Source organism: Geospiza fortis, unplaced genomic scaffold (assembly GCF_000277835.1).
Source record: "Geospiza fortis unplaced genomic scaffold, GeoFor_1.0 scaffold196, whole genome shotgun sequence".
NCBI lineage: Eukaryota > Metazoa > Chordata > Aves > Passeriformes > Thraupidae > Geospiza > Geospiza fortis.
In genome coordinates this window covers 1,140,373-1,163,456 of record NW_005054487.1, presented here as the reverse complement: position 1 = coordinate 1,163,456, position 23,084 = coordinate 1,140,373, and the positions used below count along the sequence as shown (strand labels likewise).

The 23,084-nt window shown below is 43.1% G+C and overlaps 2 protein-coding genes across 3 annotated transcripts in view; one reads left to right on the top strand and one right to left on the bottom strand.

The window, feature by feature from the left end:
- The first annotated feature begins 1,118 nt into the window (after positions 1-1,118).
- TCP11L1 (t-complex 11 like 1) lies at positions 1,119-11,165 on the top strand. Of its 2 annotated transcripts, none has more exons than XM_031063209.1 (10): positions 1,119-1,642; positions 2,866-3,016; positions 5,178-5,310; positions 6,534-6,654; positions 7,304-7,524; positions 8,562-8,698; positions 9,134-9,327; positions 9,619-9,800; positions 10,493-10,665; positions 10,854-11,165. In XM_031063209.1, exons 2-10 carry the CDS (start codon positions 2,878-2,880, stop codon positions 11,087-11,089), a joined length of 1,536 nt encoding a protein of 511 aa, XP_030919069.1. In that variant the 5' UTR covers positions 1,119-1,642; positions 2,866-2,877; the 3' UTR covers positions 11,090-11,165. The 2 variants fall into 2 exon arrangements, with proteins under 2 accessions (XP_030919069.1, XP_005428548.1); XM_005428491.2 differs by having other exon boundaries at positions 1,125-1,642; positions 2,866-3,031.
- A 3,007-nt stretch (positions 11,166-14,172) lies between these two features.
- CSTF3 (cleavage stimulation factor subunit 3) overlaps positions 14,173-23,084 on the bottom strand; it is a 36,295-nt gene continuing 27,383 nt past the window's right edge. The window contains exons 13-21 of the mRNA XM_031063213.1: positions 22,387-22,461; positions 21,137-21,280; positions 20,932-21,034; positions 19,431-19,500; positions 18,056-18,251; positions 16,447-16,600; positions 15,965-16,059; positions 15,772-15,832; positions 14,173-14,874 (exon numbers count right to left, since the gene is read on the bottom strand). Of these exons, the coding sequence (XP_030919073.1) occupies positions 14,672-14,874; positions 15,772-15,832; positions 15,965-16,059; positions 16,447-16,600; positions 18,056-18,251; positions 19,431-19,500; positions 20,932-21,034; positions 21,137-21,280; positions 22,387-22,461 (1,101 nt within the window). The 3' untranslated portion in view covers positions 14,173-14,671. The remainder of the gene's footprint in view (positions 14,875-15,771; positions 15,833-15,964; positions 16,060-16,446; positions 16,601-18,055; positions 18,252-19,430; positions 19,501-20,931; positions 21,035-21,136; positions 21,281-22,386; positions 22,462-23,084) is intronic.

Sequence of the window (23,084 nt, the reverse complement as noted above, 5' to 3'; positions counted from 1 at the left end):
TGAGGGAAAGCAGCTGTGCTGTGCCCAGGGAACAGGGGAAAGGCAGAGTTCAGCGCTGGGGAAAGAGCCGGGAGTGCTGGGCCGCGGCTCAGCGCGGCTCTGGGGCCTGCCGCAGACTGTGGGGACAGCGCTGGGAGCCAGGAGCTGCTGCTCCAGCCCTGTGTGTGCTCCAGGGCAGCCCAGTGAAGTTTATTTTATTTAGTGCCTGTCCTGTGTGTGCTCCCGGGCAGCACAGTGAAGTTTATTTCATGCCGGCCCTCCCTGTGTGTGCTCCAGGGCAGCACAGTGAAGTTTATTTTATTTAGTGCCCACCCTGTGTGTGCTCCAGGGCAGCACAGTGAAGTTTATTTCGTGCAGGTGCCCATCACATGGTTTGAGGAGCTGTAATGAAATGAAGCTGTGGAAAATGTTTTGTTTAGATTTTAATTTGTTGTGTTTTTCTTCTTGCGTTTGTGTTCTCATTCAAAATAAATGTGAGGGAAGTGGCAGGAAGTGGAGTTTGCTCTGTTAAGAGTTGGAATTGTTTCTGTGAAAGGAGGGATGACGGTCATGCTTCTGCAAGAGGTATTGTCAAGCTTATTTACCCAGTGGAAAGAGGATGTGTTCTAGATGTGATCTGGCAATAACAGCAGTAATCCATCAGAAAAGAGCAGACTATTGCAAACTAAACAACTGAACCAACAAGTGTGCCTGTTTACATCATCTGCTGAGCAGTCATTTGGTAGAATGGCCCAGGAGTTCTAATACCTGCCCTCCATAGCTGAAATGGGATTTTCTAAAACAAATGGTAATTAAATGAAATTTGGGCTGGGTTGGAAACTGTGGCTCTTGAGCTGCCATTTTATGGAAGGCAACGCTTTAGGGTGTAGTCTGCATGGTAGGAATGATGGCCTGCTGGGCAAAGCTGGGGCTAGGAAGCATCAGACTGATGATCTTGTCCCTGTCATTTATCTTCTGTGAGTCCTCAAGCAGCTGAACTGAAACCTCAGCTTCCTCTATGAGATTTATTGTTTTTCTCTGCTTTTCTCAGGGTAGCGAGGATAACATGCAGTGAGAGGTTGCAGGGCACTAGGAATTGTTGTGTGCATTAAAGACTTAAGTGGGGCTTGGTTGAATTATCTTTGTGGTTCAGGTTTGACTTCAGGAGAATGCTTTGTGGAAGAGAATGGATGGGAAGAACGATCATCTAGTCTGGAATGAGTGTGGAAACCTATATGATAATGCTTTTATCCTAGCCAAATTCAACAACAGGTTTCTCTCTCTCTCTCTCTCTCTCTTTACCCAGTGCTATTTTATATTTGATATTGCTATGCTCTTTCCTGTGAGCAGCCCTTTTATTAACAGAGCTCCTCACCCTCCATCTAGAGGTGGAGTGAGTCTGGCAGTACCTGTACTGATGCCTGTGTGCCAAGGGTGTTCTCCTATGTTATTCATCCCAAGCTTTCATGCTGTTTTCTCTTCTGAAATAGAAATGACACAGTGCTGTGGGCAATGTGTTGCATGCTGTTGTCTCTCGTGCATCGAGCAAGATGATGATCCTGAGTCATTGCTGTAGAGCAAAGCTGTTCCTTCCATGCCCTGAGCTTTCCAGCTGTCCCAAGGAATCACACTGTGCAATCAATTTAAGCACCGGTGGAGCGGGGTTAGTTATTACAGCTGTTGTATGAAAATAAATCTCAGTGCTGCATTTTATATTCCTACACTGTTGCTTGCTTCTGCTGCATCCTCTTCGGCGTAGTTTTTGATGCTGTATTTTCTCTCAGTGGCTGTGAGGTGCCTCTGGAGACTTTCTCTTGCTGAGAACTTGGTTTATTTCAAAATGTGAAAGTGGAGATGGGGGGGTACTAGCAGAAAGAGGAAATTGTTATTTTTCCAGGAGCTTTCTTTTATTTTGAAAGCAGGCTCTTCCTGACTCCCACTTCACAGAACATCTCAGTTATTTAATTTAGAGACATCATATGCTCTCTGAGAGATTTCTGTGAAATTAAAGCCTAGGCAGCAGCTTCCTGTGTGATGGTTTTCAATGTGGATGTAGAAATGACATTCTTGATAGGGAAATCTGAGAATGAAATAAGTGAAGATGAGGAACCAAGTGAGACTTGGTTTTCTATGGTAATTTTTTCAGTGTAACTTTGGGTACCCTGCAGGTGTCTGCAATGTGATATAAATGTCCTTTAATATGTAGTGTCTAATAAACCAAGATTTTAATTACAAAAGCTATTCTTTGCTGTCTTAATTTTAAAAACCCAGACAACTGTGATATTTTATGCATAAACCAGGGCTCTTAAATGTAATGAAAATATGGGAATAGAATTTTATATTAATTTCTTTCTAGTTCTTTTGCTGCTTCTTAATGCTTTTGGATGGCTCAGAGGGAAGTTTTTAAGCTGTGAGCAGTTGGGGCAGACCATAGTTCAGGGATATGTTATGTTCAGGAAGATTTATTGCTGTGTAGTAAGGAAATGTTGCCTCATAATCTTTTGTAAAACATGTGTGTGGCGTTGTTCTGTAGGTGTTTTTGTTGTTCTCTTAAGAGCAGTGCTAGGAAAGAAAGTAGTATATTTTTCTCTCATCTGTATCATTATGGCAAGGGAACAGTTTGAGATTTTTGAGAACTGACTAGGACTGCAGATTAAATAAATGGTAGCTGTGTTGAAAGCATCCCATTTTGTGGAAGATGGGAAGTGAGTCACTGAGTCCAGGTCCCCTGCCATTATGGGGATGACATCATATAACTCCTCATAAGAATTCTTTCATTCTTAATTTTTTTTCTTAATCAAGAGGACTCTTGGTTATGTTTACCCTCTCAGCCATGTCAGAAAATGCTTATTCATTCTCTTTTTCATATTTTTTCTTTTTGTAAAGAACCAACTGAAAATGTCTCAGAATCCTGACAAGCTAAATTCAAGTGAAGAAAAGTTGAGTGCTTTGGAGGAGGATGAGGAGGAGAGCTTGGACAACTCGGATCAGTCTGTCCGGAAAAGAATACGACAGAGTGCTCCAGGATCCCACAGAGGTGATACACCCAAGTGTAAGCAAAACTGCTTTATGAAATACACCAAAAAAACCTAAATTCTGTAATTGTTGTTGGGGGCAATCCTAGTGTTTTGTAGCATTCTGTGCAAGTTGGACTGTCTTGCAATTCACTGTGACTCTTGATGTTATGCCTTGAAATGGTAACACTTTTCTCCCTGTTTTCTTTTTATTTCCCTAATTGTACACACAGTGTGTACATTTTCTTAATAGTACACAATGACCACATTGCTCTGAGCCACGTGTATCCTAAATATCCTGGTGTGTTTGTGCTCTTGGAACGGATGAACACCACCCCAGTGTGTTCCAGCTAAACTGACTCTGCTGTTTGCCTTTTGAGCTGAACCTTCTGCATTGCTGCAGCCCCTGTTCCCACTGCAGGGCAGAAAAGGCTGTTATCAACAAAGGGATGTCCTGTCAGCCCCCTCACAAAATAAATGGAAACTTATATGTTTAATCCTAATGCTACTTCCACATAAGCTGGACTGCATATTTTTCCTAAGGCATATTTTTCTTTGCCATTCTGCTTTTAACGTGAAGGTCTGGATGCAATATGGGAGCCAATATTGTTTCCAAATCTGTAGATAAAACCAAGGGGAAGTTTTTTTTTGGCTCCAGGGATTCAATTCAAAGAAGCAGAAGTGCTCAGGCTTCTATATTTCTGTAGGGAGTAACATTTTGTTTGTTGCATTCTTTTTATTTTTTGGTTGTGTTCAGTGTGGTGTTACTCAGAGGAGATAAGTTCTGAGGGAGTTTCTGTTCCCAGGCCTTGCTGGTTGCCTGGTGGGAAATGGGGTGTTTGTATGGAGAGAGACCCTGAACATGTGGAAGGAAAAAGCGTGGCACAGTCTAGCCCTGCACTGTACCACAAAGAGGTGGTTTGATCTCAAGCCCTTCCCTCCTATAAGGGAGCAAGTATGAGAATGAAGTGATGTGATTTAGGAGCAATCTTTGGCCAATGAAAGAGTCTTAGCTCTTAGAGCCCCCAGTGCTGGAGTGAAGTCATTTGGCACTCGGACAAGCACTGTCTGCTGGTTCTTCTCAGAATATCAATCCTGTCTGCTGGTTCTTCTCAGAATATCAATCCTTGCTGTGTTCCCAGAGTCACTGTGCAAGGTTCAGCTCCAAGCAGAAGGAAAGAAGGATTTAGGAGGGCTGCATGAAAAGAGCAAGCTACTGATGAAAAACAAGCACATTGGAACCCTACTGTATGAACTCAGAAAAGCTCTGCATGGCAGACAAGTGATGGACACTTCCTTTTGAAGGACCTTTTCTGTGTAATTGCCTAAGTCCAATCAACATGGATTATCAAATGAGATTGTCGTAGTTTGCCTGAAACATTTCTCAGGGAGCTCAGCCTCTGGAGATCCCTGCTTGGTTTCTTTCCCTTTTGGGATTAGTATGTTGCTCCCATGCCTGTAGCTGAAGTGAAAGAGCTAGAGAATGGAATGGATCCATCAGGGCACCAACCCTGTCACCCAGTCTGAGGCTGCTGGCCCATCCTGCTCGCTCCCAAATGCCTGCCAGGGGAAGAGCTCTTAAGCATTGATGCTGCTGTTCTCTGTTGTTTGAGTAATGGCCTCTGGGGGAAAAAAAAAAGGGTTTGGAGGAGTGCCATTGGCATTGGAAGTAGTGAGAATAATTAGCTACTGGTGTGCTGCTGCTTAACAGGGATGGTGATTGTTTGTTGACTGCTTTCATGATGAAATCACTTCCTTGAAAAATGTAAAGCTGAAATGGCAATATCTGCACAATGCTTGTGGAAGTAGTATGGTGAAAACGCTGCTGTTTGCAATTATTTCTTCCTACAATGTGGAGAAAGATTCCAAGATGCTCTTAAGCCATCCTAAAGAAGTATTGGTTTGTGTGGGGGGTTTTGTTTGGAGGTGGTTTTTAAAGGAGCTTGATAGAAGCAATTGACATATTGAGCCCAGAATATCAACTGGGATCCACTCCTTGGTTTTTTGAAATACTCCAAACATGTGCCATCCACCAGATGGGAAAGGAAGGGAAGGAAAGGAAAAAAATCTTCAGCTGCTGCTGTCATTTGACCCTGTGTACTGTCAATAAGGTGGAAAGGGTCCAAAAGACTCTTTCTGCAGGCTTTTGTTGAGAGCTGTCTGACAGTGTAATTGATGTTGCAGCCAGTCCCTCTCGGCCTGTGTCCATAGAAGAGCTCATGGAGACAGCAAAGGGAGTCACCAACATGGCACTGGCACATGAAATTGTGGTGAATGGAGACTTCCAGATAAAGCCAGCTGAACTGCCAGAACACAGGTAAGGTTGGTACCAAATACTAAATAAAATTGTGTTTGTAGAACTGCAGAGCAGCTCTGGGGCTTCAGGTAAAGGCTCTGGCTGGTGCCTTGCCTGGGAGGAAGTAGGAAAGAATATAAGAAGAAGGTGGTAACTGTGCAGTTCTGCTTCCCCAGATGTGTGTGTGTGAAAGGAGAACCTCTTGGATTAATTGGAGATGTGTGGTGCAAACCCCAGAGTGCTGTGGTTTCTGTTGTGTCCCCTTGTCCCAGGACTCAGAGGCTGCAGCCTTCCCAGCACCCCAGGCTGGCTGCAGATGTAGGTAGTGCTTTGAGCAATTTTTAAGCTTTCATTGCCTGTTGGGAGTAAGAGGAAACTGGTTATTTTAGCTTTTCCTGTCTGTTTCTTCAGGCATATTTTGGGAAGAGATTCCTGTGTTTTATTAGGTTGCTCGTTTCAAGTTGGAAGCCTTTCCTTCTCTGTGTGAGTCTGCAGTAATTGTGTGCCCTGCTGAGAGAGGAGAGGGAGAGCAGAGGAAGCTTCATCTTCTGTTTTTCTCTCTCTCACACACAGTGAGGTGTGGCTGACAGCCTCCTGGCTTGATTTGGGACAGGGGGTGCATATTTCATGGAGGGAACTTCGTCTCCACTGGGGCCAGTGTTGAAGTTACACCCAGTGTGAACAGGAACTGTCACTATTTTGAATTCGGAATTGGTACTGAAGCAGTGGAATTAATTTATTTTTTGTATACAGACTGATCTGGGCCTTTATCTCAGAGTAGGTGCAGTACTTATGTAGTGAAACCCAAGATTTGGTGTCTGGGAAGTTACTTAATTTCTGCTAGGTTTACTACTGGATTTTGTGTAGTGGAATTGATTTTACTTAGTGGGGCCTTTAAAAGGAACATGAATACTGGTCTTTTGAAGACAAAATGTAATTTTTGGTATTTTTGTTTTGGTCCAGTTTTCTAGATGTAGCATGTGATAAATACTTTGAAGGGTTTTACTTTGTAGCCACCTTTGCTGGTGTGTAACCTCGTATTAGGACATAAACTATTCCAAATCCTGTGTCCAGTTTTTCTTGCTTTTCTGAGTAACTTTAAATGATGGATCTCTGTTAATCATCATATCATTATTACTACATTGTATTCATATTATTACATGCTGTGCTTCAGGAGCTGCAGGTTATCTTTGTAAGGTGGTGCAGAGACCACTAATCATTCTTTTTAACATGTTTATTCACAGCTTAGAGAAGAAAGTCAGAGATATTGTGCATAAAGCTTTCTGGGACTGTCTGGATGCTCAGCTGAAGGAAGATCCCCCAACATATGATCATGCAATTAAGTTATTGGGAGAAATTAAAGAGGTAAGATGATGTGATATGAAGGGAAATGATTGAATTTGAGTAGCTGCACTGATATGAATGAGCAAAAGTGGTTGGAGTTTGGCTTTCATAAAAAATCCTCTTGTTCTTTTGCACTACTGTATCACTGTGAACATATACAAGCTGTATAATCCTAGAGGAGAAATTTGAATATAAAACCGAATGCAAAACCATGTGAGGTGATTAACAGGTAAACAATGCCAGTTCCATAATTGCAAGCTTCCTTCATGTTGTGGCACTGGTATTAGTTATGGAATCAGTGAGATCCTCCAGCTCTGGGCTGATAAAACCAAACACAACAGTCTGAAGTGTGATCTGTGCCACAGAAGGTTTGCCACTTAGTAACTTCAGTATCACCCAGTGTGAGGTGAAACACTTGGAGTTGGTGAAGGGTTGGTTTAAAAATTAAAAAAAAAAAATCAATTATTTATTGTTTAGATAAGAATCCCTGGTAGTGTTCAAGGCCAGGCTGGATGGGGCATTAAGGGGTTTTTAACTAGGTGATATTTAAGGTCTCTCCTGGCCCAAACCATTTTCTGATTCTATAATTCTGTGAGAGGTGGTTCAGTAACTCTTTGGATCCTTGTGGTCTTTGATGTAGAACTAATGCACTGTTAACTTTCCATTTCAGAGTCTTCTGTCGTTCTTGTTGCCTGGTCATACTAGACTGAGAAGCCAGATTACAGAAGTTCTTGACCTGGATTTGATAAAACAGGAGGCAGAGAATGGGGCCCTTGACATTTCTAAGTTGGTCAAATTTGTTATTGGGATGATGGGGACTCTCTGTGCTCCAGCTCGAGATGAAGACATTAAGAAACTGAAAGATATTAATGACATAGTTCCTCTTTTCAGGTACTGAAATGTATTTATTAGTCATGTTCAGAGTCCCTTCAATAATTTTAGAAGTGGAGGGGGCAACTTGAAACTCCTAGAAAGAAGAGTATTAGGGAAAAGGGTATAGCTGTGGGTGTGAAGGGGAAGGATGCTCCAGGAGTCATTAACAAGGGCCATGTCTGATCTGGTGAGTTGGAGTATTTGTCTGGCTCCTGCATGTCACTGAAGGACATTTGCTTAAATGTCAAATGGAAATAAGCTCTAAGGTAGCAGATGAATAATCAGTTTGTATCAGAATTGAATGTCTACAGCAGAAGGTGAAAAAAGCACACAGGGGCTTAGGGGAAAAGCATTACTGGTTTCCAACCAGTTTGTCCTTTCCTCTCAGTTGGAGCTCTCTTTACCCCAGTCCCTGTGGAATTCCCTGTCAGCTCTAAAGGGAGTGTGTGTTCCACATCTGGGAGCATGCAGGCTTCTGCTTTGCCACCATGTTCTCATGGAACAGCTCAAGGTCTCAGTAGTTGGGAGAAGCTTCATTAACCTTGCTGTTTTCTGATTTGAAAAGCTTCCAGGAGTTCAGGATTGACTTGGCAGAAATATTGCCGGCAGGAATTAGGTTGCTTTGAAATGAAAGTGTTTTTCTTTGGTGTTTGTTTGTTTGTTTTTTTCTTTTTTGCCCCTTGGGTCTGATTATTCACTTCCCACTGAGGCTGGCTTTCCAGGCTGCCAATAGCCATGGCATGCAAGGAAAACCAGATATCTTTTCATATACAATACTGCACATCCTGAGAGATACAATCTGTGGAGCTAGTGAAGTTAATTCCATGAAAGCTTTTTTACAGGAGAGCAAGATTTGTTTCCCACTTGGAAGAGGCACATGCATGCATGTACATGCTTGCTCCAGCTTTCTCTGTCTCATGCTCTGAAGTTGTTAAGCTGTTACTGTTTCCCATGCATGTTTTTGCTCTTTCTTTAGACAACCTGTAATAAATCTTGTAAACAGCACCTCTGAAACATCTGCAGCCTCGAATAACTTTTTCTGTTTGTTTGTTTAGAGCAATTTTCTCTGTATTAGACCTAATGAAAATGGATATGGCAAACTTCGCTGTCAGTAGTATTAGGCCAAAATTAATGCAGCAGTCTGCTGAATATGAAAGAAAGAAGTTTCAGGAGTTTCTTGAGAAACAGCCAAGTATGACTTTGTTCCTTTCTTTCTTCCCCCCCGACCTCCCAGTAAACTGCGTGTCTTTGCTTGTAGATCATGAAAAGAACTCAGATATTTTTATAAGTTCTAGAATTCATATGGTAAATGACATTTTGGGGCTTGTGCGCCAAAACTGTGGTTAGAAAAAGCCTGCCAGAACAATAGTTGTGCCCTTGGTACATTCAGTTTTATTTCAGTACAGTGTAGGGCATGATTACCCAGCATCATCTCACCTCTGATTTCCTGTAGCTGTGTGGTTTTGTTTAGATGTTCTGCTTGATGCAATAAATGAAATGCATGTCATACCTGATATCATGGGCATTAGTCATAGTAACTAATGGGATTGTTTGGAAATTATTGGTGGAAGAACCTAACTGTGAAAAGGAATTTTCTCAACAAGATTTTTTTCCCCTGCTCTTCCAGATTCTTTAGACCTTGTCACAAAGTGGTTGCAAGAAGCAGCAGATGATCTTGCAAAGCTGGGACATGAAATGTTGCCTCCCCACTGCAATGATGGTGCCACTGGTGGAGCTTCTGCCTTGTGCTTCACTGCTGTACAAAATCAGGCCTATCTGAAGCTTCTGAAGTGGGATCACGTGAACAGGCCTTTTCCAGAAGTAGGTATTTAACAGAAAAGTTGGTTTTGTGCTTGTTCCACTCCTCTAGTTCCAGCACACAGCAGAAGCTGTTTGGATTTTTGGCCTGGCAACGCATACAGTGCTAAACCATAGATCTCTGACTGGGAGATGGGGCAGCTCTAACTTGTGTCTCAGTGCTGAAAGCTGCTTAGCTGGGGGAGAGGAGCCAGTGCTTCTCACTGTGCTCCTGTTGCTGGCCTGCTGTTCCCTTTGCTGACCCTTCCCAGCCCTGCAGACTGACTCCCTGCTCTGCTGGCTCCCTCCCTGCAGACGCTGCTGATGGACCAGACACGCTTCCTGGAGATGCAGCTGGAGCTGGAGCAGCTGCTGGTGGTGGGGACAGTGCTGCTGGTCACGTTCAGTGCAGCAGGCCCAGCGCTCATCGACGTGCCTGGCTTCGCCGACAGGATCAAAACCATCGTCAAGGTGCTGCTGACAGGAATGCATCTCCCGTGAGTACAGCACAGCAACCCTGCTCTCAGGGCAGCTGGAGCTCTCCTGGCACCCTGGGAAATGATCAGCTTCAGCCACTTTCTGGCTGTGGACTGCAGGAAATGCAGGCTTTCTATGAGTCCAGTTTTCCTTCAGCTAACTCACACAGAGCTGTCTTTCCTTAATCTGCTCTTTCATGGTTTGTACAAGCTGCTCTTCTTAGAGTGTGTTTTCCATGGAGGATAGGAGAGTGCCAGCAGCTGCCCCTGCTCAGAGTTTGGGCCACGCTCCCCAAAAACCTGGGAGATAAAAATCTATGGAACTAGTGAAGTTCATTCTATGGGAGCTTTTTTACAGGAGAGGAAGATTTGTTTCCCACTTGAGTGTGGCACAGTGAGCTCCCTGCAGATTCAGTGATTACACCTCTAGGTTTTGCTTTAGTCAGAGCTGTCCTCAGGCAGAAAGTCAGTTCTTATGTGTATGGATTGTTCAGGCTTGAAGTCTTGAATGTGTTCCTACTTCCTTGCTTTAGATCTCAGCTTTATTTTTCATGTATATATAACTGGATTAATCTTTATAATTGGCTTTATCTGCATTAGGCTTTTCTCACTACATTTGATAAGTCAGGCAAATCTAATTGAATGATTTATTTTTAAAAAGTGGGCAAACAGTGGGTAACTAATACAGTTGTGCTGTACCTCATGTTTTCTAGCTCCTTTAACCTGAAGGAATCCCTGGCCACCGTGGGTGAGAAGGTGTGTGCTGAGGTGAACAGCTGCCTTTCCCAGCATGGCTTTACCCCTTTCTCAGCTGAGAGAGAGGCTGTGCTGAAGGGGCAGATCCAGGCAGTGGCCAGCCCAGATAACTCCATCTCCAAGCTCGTAGGTAGGTCTGGAGAGTGCTCTGCTCTGCCTGTCTGTGGAGCTGGGGCTGTTCCCTGTTGTTTTCCCATTGTTTCCATGTTGTCTTTCCAACTTGCTGACCACGTTCAGGCTTGTTGCATTTCACATGAGGTGACGCTGTTTCTAATTCACCATCTCTTCTGCAAACAAACCAAACCCCTTTTTTTCCAGATTCTCGAATTCAGAAGTTTCTGGAGAATTATCTTGCATCCAGTCACCAGAAATCATTGCCTGCCATTCCTGGAGGATTAGGCCCCATTCAGAGGGAGCTGGAGGAGATTGCTGCCAAGTACATTCGTCTTGTCAACTACAACAGAATGGTCTTCAGCCCTTACTATGATGCAGTCCTTGGCAAAATACTGACTAAGGAAGAATCCCAAATTGTAGGGAAGTCAGAAGAATCATAAAACCAATCTGTGTGCTATCACTACAGTATTGTCAGCTATTAAATAAAACTTGTACCAATATTTGTCTAGGAAAACAGCTTTCCGTGTAAATACTGGTTCCTTTTAACCCACGAGTGCTGACTGGTGAGGGAAACAGAGGAGATGCCAAAAGGGTTCTGAGGTAAAATATGAGAGATGAATTTCTAATATAATTATGCAACCTGGGGAAGGGGATATCATAGGAGTTTTCTGGCTGCAATGTTTAGATTTTTGAGCTGGTGATAGGTAGGGCAAGTTTAAGAACCAAACTTTGTATTTAAGTGGCTCATTTCAGGGCATTTAACTCTTAATTTACAGTGAACTTAGTTTAATTTATCCAGAGCTGATTAGCAATGGTTCTTCCCAGAAGGGGTGAATTTTTTTTTTTAATCTTAAAGAATTAATTAAGTTAAAATTCTAAAGATGAACTTTACCAGACAAAACACCAAGCCAAGCAGCACTTTACTATAACTTTATGGTGAGTATGGCTTACTAGTTTTTTCTGTATTTTACTGCATTTTTAATAGCATTTTTTTGCTGTTTACCTGCAGATGTTACAAAACATAATATATTTTTGTAGCAAATTTTCTGGTTATTGGGTAACTGTCCTCTGCTATGTACAGTACTCCCAGAGGTGGCAATCTTATAGATTGCAGCTGTATTTATATCTTGTAAAGATTTCAGAAAGGGCAGAGCTAAAAGTTTTGATAAAAGTGGCATTTCTTACCTTTTTTTTTTCCTAGCAATTTACTCCTTTTTAGGTGAAATACTAATTTTAAAGTAAATTCTCATTTGCAGAAGGTGGATTTAAAGTGTGTGAAACTTCAAGTTGAAAATTTTGGGCTTTTTTAAAAACTACAACAGGGGATGGTTGCATATTCAATCATGTCTTCAAAAATATCTTGTGCAGAGCACTGTGGGCAGTATAAGTGGTTTTAATGTACTGTGAGAGGTGAATGGTTTGATGTTAGTTTGAATATACAGGGAATCTTTTAGTAGATTTTTTTCACTTTCTAGATGTGTTCTTGAAACTTAGAATATTTGTAGGTCTCGAATTTAGTAAGCTACATGTTGTATAGAGGAGAAGAGCCCAGTGATCTTACATTGCAATCTCAGGCTCAGCTGGGAGGTAAGTGAAATTTTCCTCTGGTTGAGCACAACTGTGTATTACAGTAATCAATATTTGATGGTTTTGTGAAAGCAAAGTTTGTAGTTACTCACAGTAAGTGGCCCAAGTATGAGGTTGTCCAAACCAGAACGTGCTGACTTTAAAAAAAAACAACAAGGTAGGTGAAATAAATGATTGAAGGGCCCTTGTATTGCCAACAGGCAGGTTAATTTAGGAATCAGCCAAGCAGAACTTGCAGAAGCACTTGATTGTGATCCACTGTTGATGCTTCCCTTGCCAGTTTCCTTTGAATGCCAGTGTGGATGAAGCTGCGCCAACTTTGTGTTTGGAGGGGGATGGAAGAAATAAGACCTTTTTTTCTATAGTAGCCTATGCAACTCTAAACCAAATCTTTTCTCATTGATTACAAAGCCCCTTCCCCAAGGGAAAAACCCAGCAAAACCCTGTGAGAGAGATTACATCAGCTCAGACAAGTGATTTTTCTCTTGGCCAAATGAATGTCTGTCTTTGAATCCTTCTTTGAGAACTCAAAAATGAGGTTGGTTAGCCAGAAAAAAAAAAGGGTTCTGAGTAGGATCTATTTCACTCTTTGGATCAGCAAAAGATTCTACAGAGGCCTTCAAGGCTGCTGCCTCAGCTTGCTGGGCTTTGCTATTAGAGCAGGCTCTGCTCACATCACAGCCTGAAGCTCTGCAGCTGCACCAGCTCCCTCAGCCTGTGCTCAGGGAGCTACCAGAGCCACCACTGCTGGACATGATAGCACCAGGATAGATAAGCAAGGCACAGCTGTTTCCATTTTCCTGAATGAGAGCTGCACAGGTTAGGAATTGCTGCTGTTGTTTTATCATTCAGTCCTGCCTAGGAGCTGCCTTTAGAGGCACAGGGTTAGGTGAGGTACAGGACGAGCTCGAGGGTGTGGGGAGGAGCATCATGGCACAAAGAAAAGCCCTTGAAAGGTGTGTGACTGATGGCAGGGTGCAGGGCACTGCTCTGGCAGTGGATAAAACCCTCACTGAGGAGATGGCTGCTCGCAGGGCCCACAGGGAATCCCAGCTCTCCTCACAGGATGGGTTTGATCCGAAGCCTTTGTGTAGCAGAAAGATTCTAGCATGAGGGAACAGTGCAGTACTCACCTGGCTCCAGTCTCACCTCCAGGGCCCACACAAAGGAACAAATGCCCCTGGCACAGGTGTTGGGGACCTTTCAACAGGAAAGACCTAAAGGAACTGCAGTAACTTCCCACAGGTGCAAGGTAATGATTCTCCCAGGTTGTTCTGTTTAAGGAGAGTGTTTGACAAACATCTCTACATCCTCTCGAAAAACAGGGAGCTGCAATTGAGTGGCAAAGCAAGGAGGACACTCCAGAATGGCCAAAGCCAGCCCCATCTCCAGGGGCAGGTGCTGCTTCCCCCTTGCCCTGGCAGAGGAGCTCTGGGGCAGCTGTGCTGGGCTGGGAATGGCTCTGACTGCCCTCTAGTCCAAGGGGTTCTTAGGATCTTATCAGAGTCAATCTTATCACAGCCAATTCTAAGTGAAAAGCTGAAGTAGGCATAGAAACTGCTTGGAAAGCTCACATAGTGTTTCTTTAGCTTGTTTGAAGATAATAAGTGCAACGATGTAGCTGATAATTAACGTTTAGCTTTGTGCATTACGTGGAAGAGCAGTGCAGGTATCCAGGACCAGGCTGTGTGAGCCAGTGCTCCTGGCCTACCCACACTGAGCTGAGTTAGTCTTACAATGCTGTCTTCTTCAAACAGTCCTGGAATTACAAGCCAAAGTGTGCTGTATCCTGTAGAAAATGGAAACCAAGCTCCATTCTAATATGTATGCTCTGATCAATTTCCTGTGACGGTATAATTAGCATTGCTTTTGAAGTGGCTGAGTAATATTTAAGAAGTACCTTGTTGTGTTTGAATAAAACCAGAATGAGGCATGATGTTATGGATATCCTTTTATTTTAAAGGAATGGTCTTTTGTTGTCATTTTAAATTTTCAACTACAAAACAGATTCCTTACGTTCTGCCATAAATAAAAACGAACAATAAGGCAGGACACTACATGAACAAACTGAGAACAACTGTTTTCCAGAAAATGTGAATTAAAAATGCTTCACAAGTATAAGCCATCCAGTTTTTAAAATAAAACTGTTGAAAACCCACAAGAGTTCAAGTGGTAGATGTGTACACCCTTGAAGAACAAAATACAGTTTTGACATTTTGCACTTTTGGTTTTGAAAACCGAGTTTTGTTCAGAGCACATTCTAAGGTTGTTCGGGCTGTTTTCAGATCAAGAACCATATGGGAGAAGAGGCACCACAGTAACAAAACCATGTTCAAGGATTTTTTTGTTTGCAGCTGTCCCTTTTAAATGCTTGACTTTTAAGAGACTGATTCAATGCAAGTCTTTGTCTGTCACAGCAGAACTCCAAACTCGTTTCACCGGATTCTCTTTTGCTGTCGTGCTCTGTAAATGTCATGTACGGGGGGAACTACAGATCCTTTCTCCTCATCATCATCAGAATCCTCATGTGATCTCTTCACAGTCTTGTTGAGAATGGTGTTGTTTTCCACAGGTCCATTGCCTTCCACAGCTATCTCAGGCAGGCCGCCCGTGATTATCCGTACGGCTTCGTCAACAGCTTCAGAGAGAGACACAGAGGCACTCAGGGGGGAGCTCAGAGCCTGCCCAGCACCCAGCACCCCAGCAGGGACACCCACAGACACCCTGGGGACACTTCTGCAGCATGAGGCACTTTTCCTGCCCTGTTTTACAAATATTAACCCTTGGCTGTCTGAAACTCTGAGCTGTGGTGAGCACCAGTTACAAAGGAAATGCTGCTGCTCCAGCTCGAGCCCTCCCTTTCCACAGCAATTGAGGTCATTTGAGAGCTGCAGTAAAACAGGAAAGCCTTTTGGGAATCAGGGTAACTAGTTCATGATTCACAAGAGAGGCTGCAGAACAAGTCAGTTTCTGCTTCTCAACAGAGGAAGCCTCAAAAATACCCTGTATAATTTAAATAGATATTTTAGTTTCACTCAAAGAAATTAAATACTACATTTCTTTCTTGAAGATATTATCATCTGCTGTAGTATCTGTGCTGTTTCTCTGTTCCAGAACCCTCCTTCCCTTTGCAAGAGCTCAGAAAGCTGCCTGCAGCTTGTGCCCAGGCACTGCAACAACATGCACTCAGAGTTATCCCTCACTATGCTGCAAATTTGTAATTTCATGTTGCAGCTGCAATGCTGCTGGAAATGCTGCCTTTAAAGGGTATTCTCAAAATCTTAATTTCTTTTTTTCAGCTGATACCACCAACATATTAAAGAGCAGCTGGTGATTTGCAGTTTTTTGACTTTTTGTTGCCTCCCTCCAGGTAAAAGTGCAAACATCTCTATGCAGATTCCAGTGCAATCTCCTCTGCTCTTAAACACTAATTACAATCTGTAAATGAGGTCTGGGTTTTAGACAGAAATATCCATATGTAAACCCAAGTCTCATGCAGCACTAGCACAGCCTCCAGAGAGGACAAGTAACTTACTGTCTGGCAGTTTGCATCTTCTGAATATCTCCATGAGCTCATCCACTTGAACAAAGGGACCCTGATTTGTTACCAAAGGAAAAAAAAAAAGTTTAGAAGGTTTTTTTTCCATAGAGTGATACACACTGTGGTTCTGTCATGACAGAATGTCTTCCACAGCTTTCTGAAATGTTCAGAGTTCTTTAAAACAAACCTGAAAACAAATAGGAGGTGGCAGGAGCTTCATGAGAACTACAGCTGCTGGTGGAACAGGAAATACCCCGCCCGGGACAGGATGTAAACCTGGAGCTGTGGGGAGAAAAGCTGGGTGAAGCCAGTGCAGGACAGCTGGGCAGAGCTGCTTTTGCACTGCATTGTTATTTGATACAAATAATTAGTACCCTGTCCCTTTTGCCTCTACTAATTCCACACTGTTCACTCAGCCATCTGCTCTGTGATGTGTGTAACAGCTTATTACCATTTACCAGACCCCAAACTCCTTGTACTTATTTCCATGTGACCTTGGCATTAATTAAAACACATGTGCCTTTAGCAAGCCAGTGAAATGACAGCCTGAGAGTTAAGTACAGGTTTAGATGGCTGAGGAGTAGCAAAGCCTCTGATTAGGCTGGCTGAACAGCCAGGTTCCCAACTCACCACAGGTGAAACACAACCACTCCCCAAAGCCTGACTTACGTGCTAAGTGTCTTGGCTGAAATGGAATCATCTGCTGGGTGTCTGGTTTGGGATATTCAGGTTTCCTGTCTACTTCATCCTTGAGGACAGGCACGATGGAAGGTGCAACCACAGGGTCTGGAATTATTGCTGCTAGCTTGGCACGGGAGACATCCTGTGAAAGCCAATTAGAGAGTGTGAACTTGGCAGGATCACATTGCTAGCTCCAATTACAGAGCAAAACCTCGCCCTGCACCAGTTGCTTTTTTCACTTTGTCTTCATTATCATCTCAGATGGCCTCTCACAAGACCATCTGGGCAAAACTTGCATGGTTTCATTAAAGATTTTAATCCTACTGCGACCCAATGGATTGGAATGGAAACACTTGTTTCTGTTCCTGAACGTGTGGTTGTCATTTTGGAGTGGCTCCTTTTTTAGGTTAAGAGGATTTAGGTGAACAGGTGCAGACCACTAGGCCTTCACAACTATCATTTCTCCCTCATTTCATTCCTAGATTGCTTTAGCTGGAAAAGAAGTAAAGCATAAGGCAGTCAGCAGGCATGCAAAGCATCAGGTCAAACAGGATTTTGTTTTGGCATGTTCCAAGCAGCAGGACTGCACCATCTTAGGTACACACTGCCCTGCATGCATTTAGCAAAATGTACTTGCTTGTGAGCTCCCATCTAACCTCAAAATAACTTTGCCCCCATTGCATTCAAAGAAAAGTATTCAGTGGCTCAATGTGAATCTGATTTCCACCTATCAGATTATTTTAGAGCTCTGTGATGGTCAACAATGCAGCTGCTTTGTTAACTTTGATGGCATCTGTATTTTTCATACATTATTTTTCTGTGTAAGAAGTAAGTGGAAGCTGAGGCACTGCTTTAGAACCATGGATTGAGAGTTCTCTTCCTGTCCATGCAAATGGCAATCAGCTGTTTCTGCTTCTCTGGCAGCCTTGAAAAATTGTAAACCAACATCCTGTTCTGTTCTAATGATTCCCCAAAGTGTTAAATGACAGAAATAGTAAAAATACATGTGGTTAGAAACAAAACAGGAGACCATCAGATACAGGGGTCTGGCTGAGACTTTGAACTCCACATGGCAGCAAAAACTGAAAAAAGAGGCACCACTGCTCCCTGCCAAGAGCTTTCCTCAGCCATTCCCAACAAACACTGGCACTGCAGCATGGGGGCTTTGATGCAGTTCCCTGTAAAGTCAGGGGAGCTCTGCCACCTCAGAGCAGGACAGCCAGCCATATTTCATTCAGGTGACCTGATCCTACAAATCTCCCACACAGCTCTGGTTTTTGAAGGAGCTAAGATGTGGAGGCCTGTAGCTGCAAGGTGATGGCATTAACACACTGTCCTCTCCATGGGAAGATGGGAGGTAACCAGGAATACCCAAAACTGCAGCTGGTACTGATGGTCCTGGCTCCTTTCTGCACTTGGCCTCTGGCACTTTGCTGCCCAGGAGAAGGAGGAGGAGGAGGAGGAGGAAGAACAGGCCTATTTTACCTGCTTTTCTAGCAAGGGGAAGGACTATAAGGCAAGTCCTAAACAAGGAATTGCCCAAGATTCTTAGGACTGAGAAGAACAACAGTGAACTGAAGTGTTCTTACCCACTTACCTTATAACCAAGGGCCTTCAGCTCACTGGCAGAGCAAGGGTACAGATCCATGAACTTGTACCTGTCCACCAGCAGAGCTGTTTCTTTGCCCTCATATTCTTCCTTGAAGGCTGTAAACCTCCTTTTTTCCACCTTCAGGATGCTGGCCAGATCCCCAATGTTACTTTCAAAGGCTAAAAACCGAGCCCAGATCTCCCTGGAACAGAACAGGACACTGAGAGTTACTGAAGGAGGAAGGAACACTGAGCACAACCCAGTTACAAACCCACAAGAGGACAGAGCCAGAGGAGCCCATCTGGGAGGCCATGGCCATTTCTGTTATTTGCTTTAGGTGCATCTAAAATAGGCATTGCCCTCCCAGTGCCTCCTGTATTTCTGTAAGAGCTCTCAGTCTGGTGGACTGCAAAGGAATTTGTTACAGAAAGGAAAGGGATTCTGGTGTCAAGGACTTCAGCATTTGAGGTGAGCTTTTATCAGACACTCTGCTCATCCTGTACACACAGCTTCACTCTGATGCTCACATGGGAAGGACTTTTTACCATGTGTTATGATCTAGTTCCTCTGCACAGAGCAGCACATTCTAACTGGCAAGAACAAAACAGGCAGTGCTTCAGAATTTTATACAGCCCAAAATATATATAGTTACTGCTGATTTCTCCATGGAAAATCTCATATATAACTAAAGCAACATCTGACCATATTTCTGGATTTGATTCAACTTTCATTTTAGCTTTGGAGTTCACCTTTGAAGAAGGTTCAGCTTTTAAGCTCTTGTGTTTTGTCACTTTTAAATTGGGTATAAAAATATTTCTCACAAAAGATCAGAACTGAAGTGCAGAACAAATATGCCATATTTGATTCCTTAATTTTGATGCTTTTGTCTACCAGAGTAATAATGGTGCAGTGAACCCTCAGACTGCAAGGCTTTGGTGGTCATTTTTTTTTGAGAAAGAAACTTAAAAAGTAGTAATGCAAATATGGCAGTGAGTGGTTAATCCAAGTCCTTTCTGGTTCTTTTCCTGTTTTATTTTCATGGCTGGGAGATGCTCAGCACCCTCCTCAACAAATTCCTGACTCACCTTCTCAGCTCAGACCACTGAATCCTCACTGTACAGGAGGATTTTGCACTCTATCCTCAACGAACCTGCATCAGTGAGGTTTTAAAGTCAATAAATTAATGAATTTCACTAGAGGTGGGATAGGGACTTTCCCAAATCTGTCACAGCTGTTGCTATTTTGGACAGCATGAAGAGGGGAAGGAACATCTGTACCTAATTTCGTCCTGCTCTTCATGTTTCTAATTTCTTTGGGGTATTTATGGTTCAAAGGGGTTATGTATCTTTTCCAGAGCAGTGAAACTGTTTTGCAGACATACCCAGATTTCTCAGGTGGAAGGCTCCCTGAAGTTAAAACACGTTCAAACAAAACTCTTGTATTGTTGTCCTCTTTAAAAATAGAAAGCAAAAAAAAAAATCACACTGAGTAAAATATAGTAAAGACAAGTTAAAATATGTCCATTCAAAGAGATGTGTACATTGAATTAAGCATAATTCATGGATTTGAATTTCAGTAAGTAAAAAGAGATCTGACTGTCCACACAAAACTTCCCTGATGTTAAATTCCAATGTGAATTTGTTCTTTAGGAGTCTGTTTTTACTGATAGTGACAAACTTATCCTACTACAGGTTCTTGTATAAGAGCACAGCTATTGCTTGGCATCTCTTCAGGATTTCTGGGGGTTTTATCGATTTTCTTGAATTATCTCAGTAGCATATGTTGGCAAATTTAAATTTGGCCTTTTGATTCATTATTTCCCTTTTAAATCAGGGCAATATTAATATGCTTGTATAGTCCTCAGAATCCCCCCAAAATTTAGACCTGGCTCCCAGCAAGCAGTCAGTCTTTGCACATTGCCAGCTGGGGGAATGGAGAGGTTGGTGGGTTTGTTCCTAAAACTGCCAACTCCTGCCCTGTGCACTGCACCACCTCCTGCACTTACAGCTCAGAGATCAGTTCTCCTGGGTTTCAGGAGTTCTGCTGGGTTATTAAAATAGACCAATAAACTAGGGAGTTCTAAGATAATTTTTTCTCACGGCAACTTACAGTGAGGTATTGTCAATATTTATGTAGACCCTTAGCTTAACTTAGAGCAAAATTAAATATACTTTAACTTAGATAAAATCTCTCATTTTATAGCTCACAGGAGGAAAAAACCCACAAAAATCTTTAAAAACTCCCAGTGCCTGAAAACCCCAGGAACTGCAGCCTGACAGATGAATGAATGGTGCCTGGTGCTGCAGAATGCACACAGCAGCTTGGGTTTCCTTTTTAAGGAGGCCATTCAGCCCCTGCCCCAGGGAATCCCACCCAGAGCCCTTCCACCACCACCTCCACCTCCTGCCTGGGTTTCCCCAGCCCCTGTGCCCTGCTCTTTCCATTGCAGCTCCCCAGCACCCTCCAAGCATGACTGACATGCCCAGTATTGGTTTTACATCTCGCTCATCTCATCTACTTGGGGAGAACGAGTTTAAATTCATCCTAGTCAGGAGCAGCTAATCCCTCACTCCTCCCATGCTGACTGTAAACTGCTCTAAATCCTTTTCCTCGGGATTTAAATTCCTCAGTGTACTTCCCACTGTTCACAGCAGATGCTGTAAAAGTCCTGCACCGGCAGCGAGTTACAATTTGGAAAGTTCACTCTCCTCCCTTCAGCAGAATCCAGATTTAATGTCACCAGACTTCTGGAGCTTCGGTTCAGACAAAGCAGCAGCAGGTTTTGTGTTCAGATTAACTGCTGAGCTTCACACCAAGAACCTGGCCTGGACCTAAACTCACAGAGTAATGCTTCATTAGACCTCTCAAAGCTCAAAGCTTACCATTAAGGTGGGAAAGGTAGTCGATATATGCCAGTACATATTCTGGAATGTCCCCATATTTTTTCAGCCCTAGCTCAAAAATCTTAAAGGCCACAGACTTATCCTGCAAACATTGGAGGGGGAAAAAAAAAAAAAGTTATTAGCTTCAGTGAGCTGTGCAGCCTCCTGGCACTTGTTTAGGATCAGGGTGAGCACCTGTGGTTACCTTACTACAATAATACTCCATTAAAGCTGCAGTAACATAGACATGGTGGCGGGTCCGGGCATCCTCTCTCGCTTTCTTAAATATCGTCCTTCCGGATTTAATGCCTTCTGCTCGCCTTGCAAATTTCATGTACTGGATATAAACCTAAGGTGCACATTAATATTTAAATAGCATCAGTGCTAACAAAGAACACCAGGGTATCATTAAGGTTTTTACTATGTCTGAAGTAATCATGACTCCCAAAATACAGCAGATGAATCCTAATAGAAACAAGGCTGTCTTGTGCCTCTGGGTTGTTTTGCTTTAAATACCGAGGCAAACCTTTTTATAGATTTTTTTTTTAAATAAAAAATGGAATACACCTAAGACTGATCCCATGAAAAGACAGTGGTTAATACAGAGATTTTTCAAGGAAGGGGAGGTAAGGAGATGAATGTCATTGACATTAGCTGGTGCCTTCAGAGAACTCAAGGCTTGTTGTAAAAATGACAACTTTCCAATAAAGACACCCATAAAGCCAAGGAACAGCCAAAAGGCCTGATGAAGCATTTTACTGCACATGACACAACCCAACATACAAATCCTCCTGCCTGCAAGTATTTATACCTGATCAAGGAAATAATGAACGTGCTACCTAATCCAGCAGCCAATTTGTGCTTTGCATTTCTTTGGGATTCAACTCTCCTTCACTCTGAATTAGATCACGAACAGCAGCATTCCTTAGCAGGAGGAACTGGCACATGGTTTCCCATAAAGTGTCAGTGAATGGATACCTCTCCTCTGACACTGACCTGTTGTTTAGTGTTAGGCTTCACACCTTCTTTTGCCCCCTCATGCTTTGTTTTATCTGTTTATAATAAACTAAATAACCTCCTGAGGGCAGGTTACTGCTGACACCATTTGTTCAGCACCACCATGGCTGGCACATGGACAGTGTTCACTGTGTCACTGCAGCAGAGGTACTGTAACACTCTGCTACCTACATGGTGCATTGCAGATTTACTTGCAAACTACGTGGCCACAGGATGCTTGTGAAACATTTTATATCTTTTATCTTCATTACTTGTTGTAAAAGAGACAGAGAAGGAAAGTGCACAAGTCTTAGTGTATTTCAATGGATTAAAGATTGTAATTCTGCCACCTCAGTACTCCATCCCTGTGACCCAAGGAATCCTGTAGGAACTTCCCCACTCTGTGCATGCACTGGGTGCCACTCCATGGGGATGTGGAGGCACTGAGGATGACCTTACCAGTGTGGGGTCGATGTCCTCGATGGCCAGGAGCCGGTTGTAGATGCTGTGCACTTTCTCGTACTTCATCCGGCTCTGGGGGAAGGCAAACACACACACTGCTCACTCACTCCCTTCAGATCACCTCCCAGAAGGCAAAACTCAAGCTGAAGACAAAACCACAATTCTCCTGTTCCCATTTTTCCCTGGCTGAACACTGTGTATGTCAGTCCCTTTACCCAGATGCATATTCTGTCTTGTGCAGACATTTTTTACTTCCCACATTAATTTCACACTAATGGTTACCAACATGCTTTTCAGGAGTCTCTGAAGTCTTTTTGTAATGTAGTAATGCTGCAGCAGAACTGCCATTGGAGGTGTTTGGCATACAAAGACTGTATCCTCTACCTCTGTCTAAAAGCAATGTGCAGATAGGTGGGAACACCATCTCCTTAACTCTCCAACCTACACATCTCCAACAGTCCATTCTGTTCCCTGCCAGCTGCAGCCCTCCAGGCTGTATTGTGCAGCCTTGAAAAACCAGGACATAGCATTACAGGAGGCTGCACTGAAAACCAAGAAAGGATTTTTCTTTTAAAGGCAAAGGCTTTTTTCCACCCCTCTGTTGTGCTGAAGTTCTCCCTGGAAAGATTCTTTCATGGGCAAATTATCCCCCACAGAGGACTCCACAGTCCTTATAAAGTGGGAAACAGCCTTTA

What these genes read in the sequence shown, in the direction of transcription:
- TCP11L1 (XM_005428491.2), top strand. Translation starts at nt 2,878, where the DNA reads ATGTCTCAGAATCCTGACAAGCTAAATTCAAGTGAAGAAAAGTTGAGT. An exon ending in GACATAGTTCCTCTTTTCAG is followed by an intron (nt 7,525 to 8,561) that starts GTACTGAAATGT and finishes TTGTTTGTTTAG; the next exon opens with AGCAATTTTCTCTGTATTAG. An exon ending in GTTTCTTGAGAAACAGCCAA is followed by an intron (nt 8,699 to 9,133) that starts GTATGACTTTGT and finishes CTGCTCTTCCAG; the next exon opens with ATTCTTTAGACCTTGTCACA.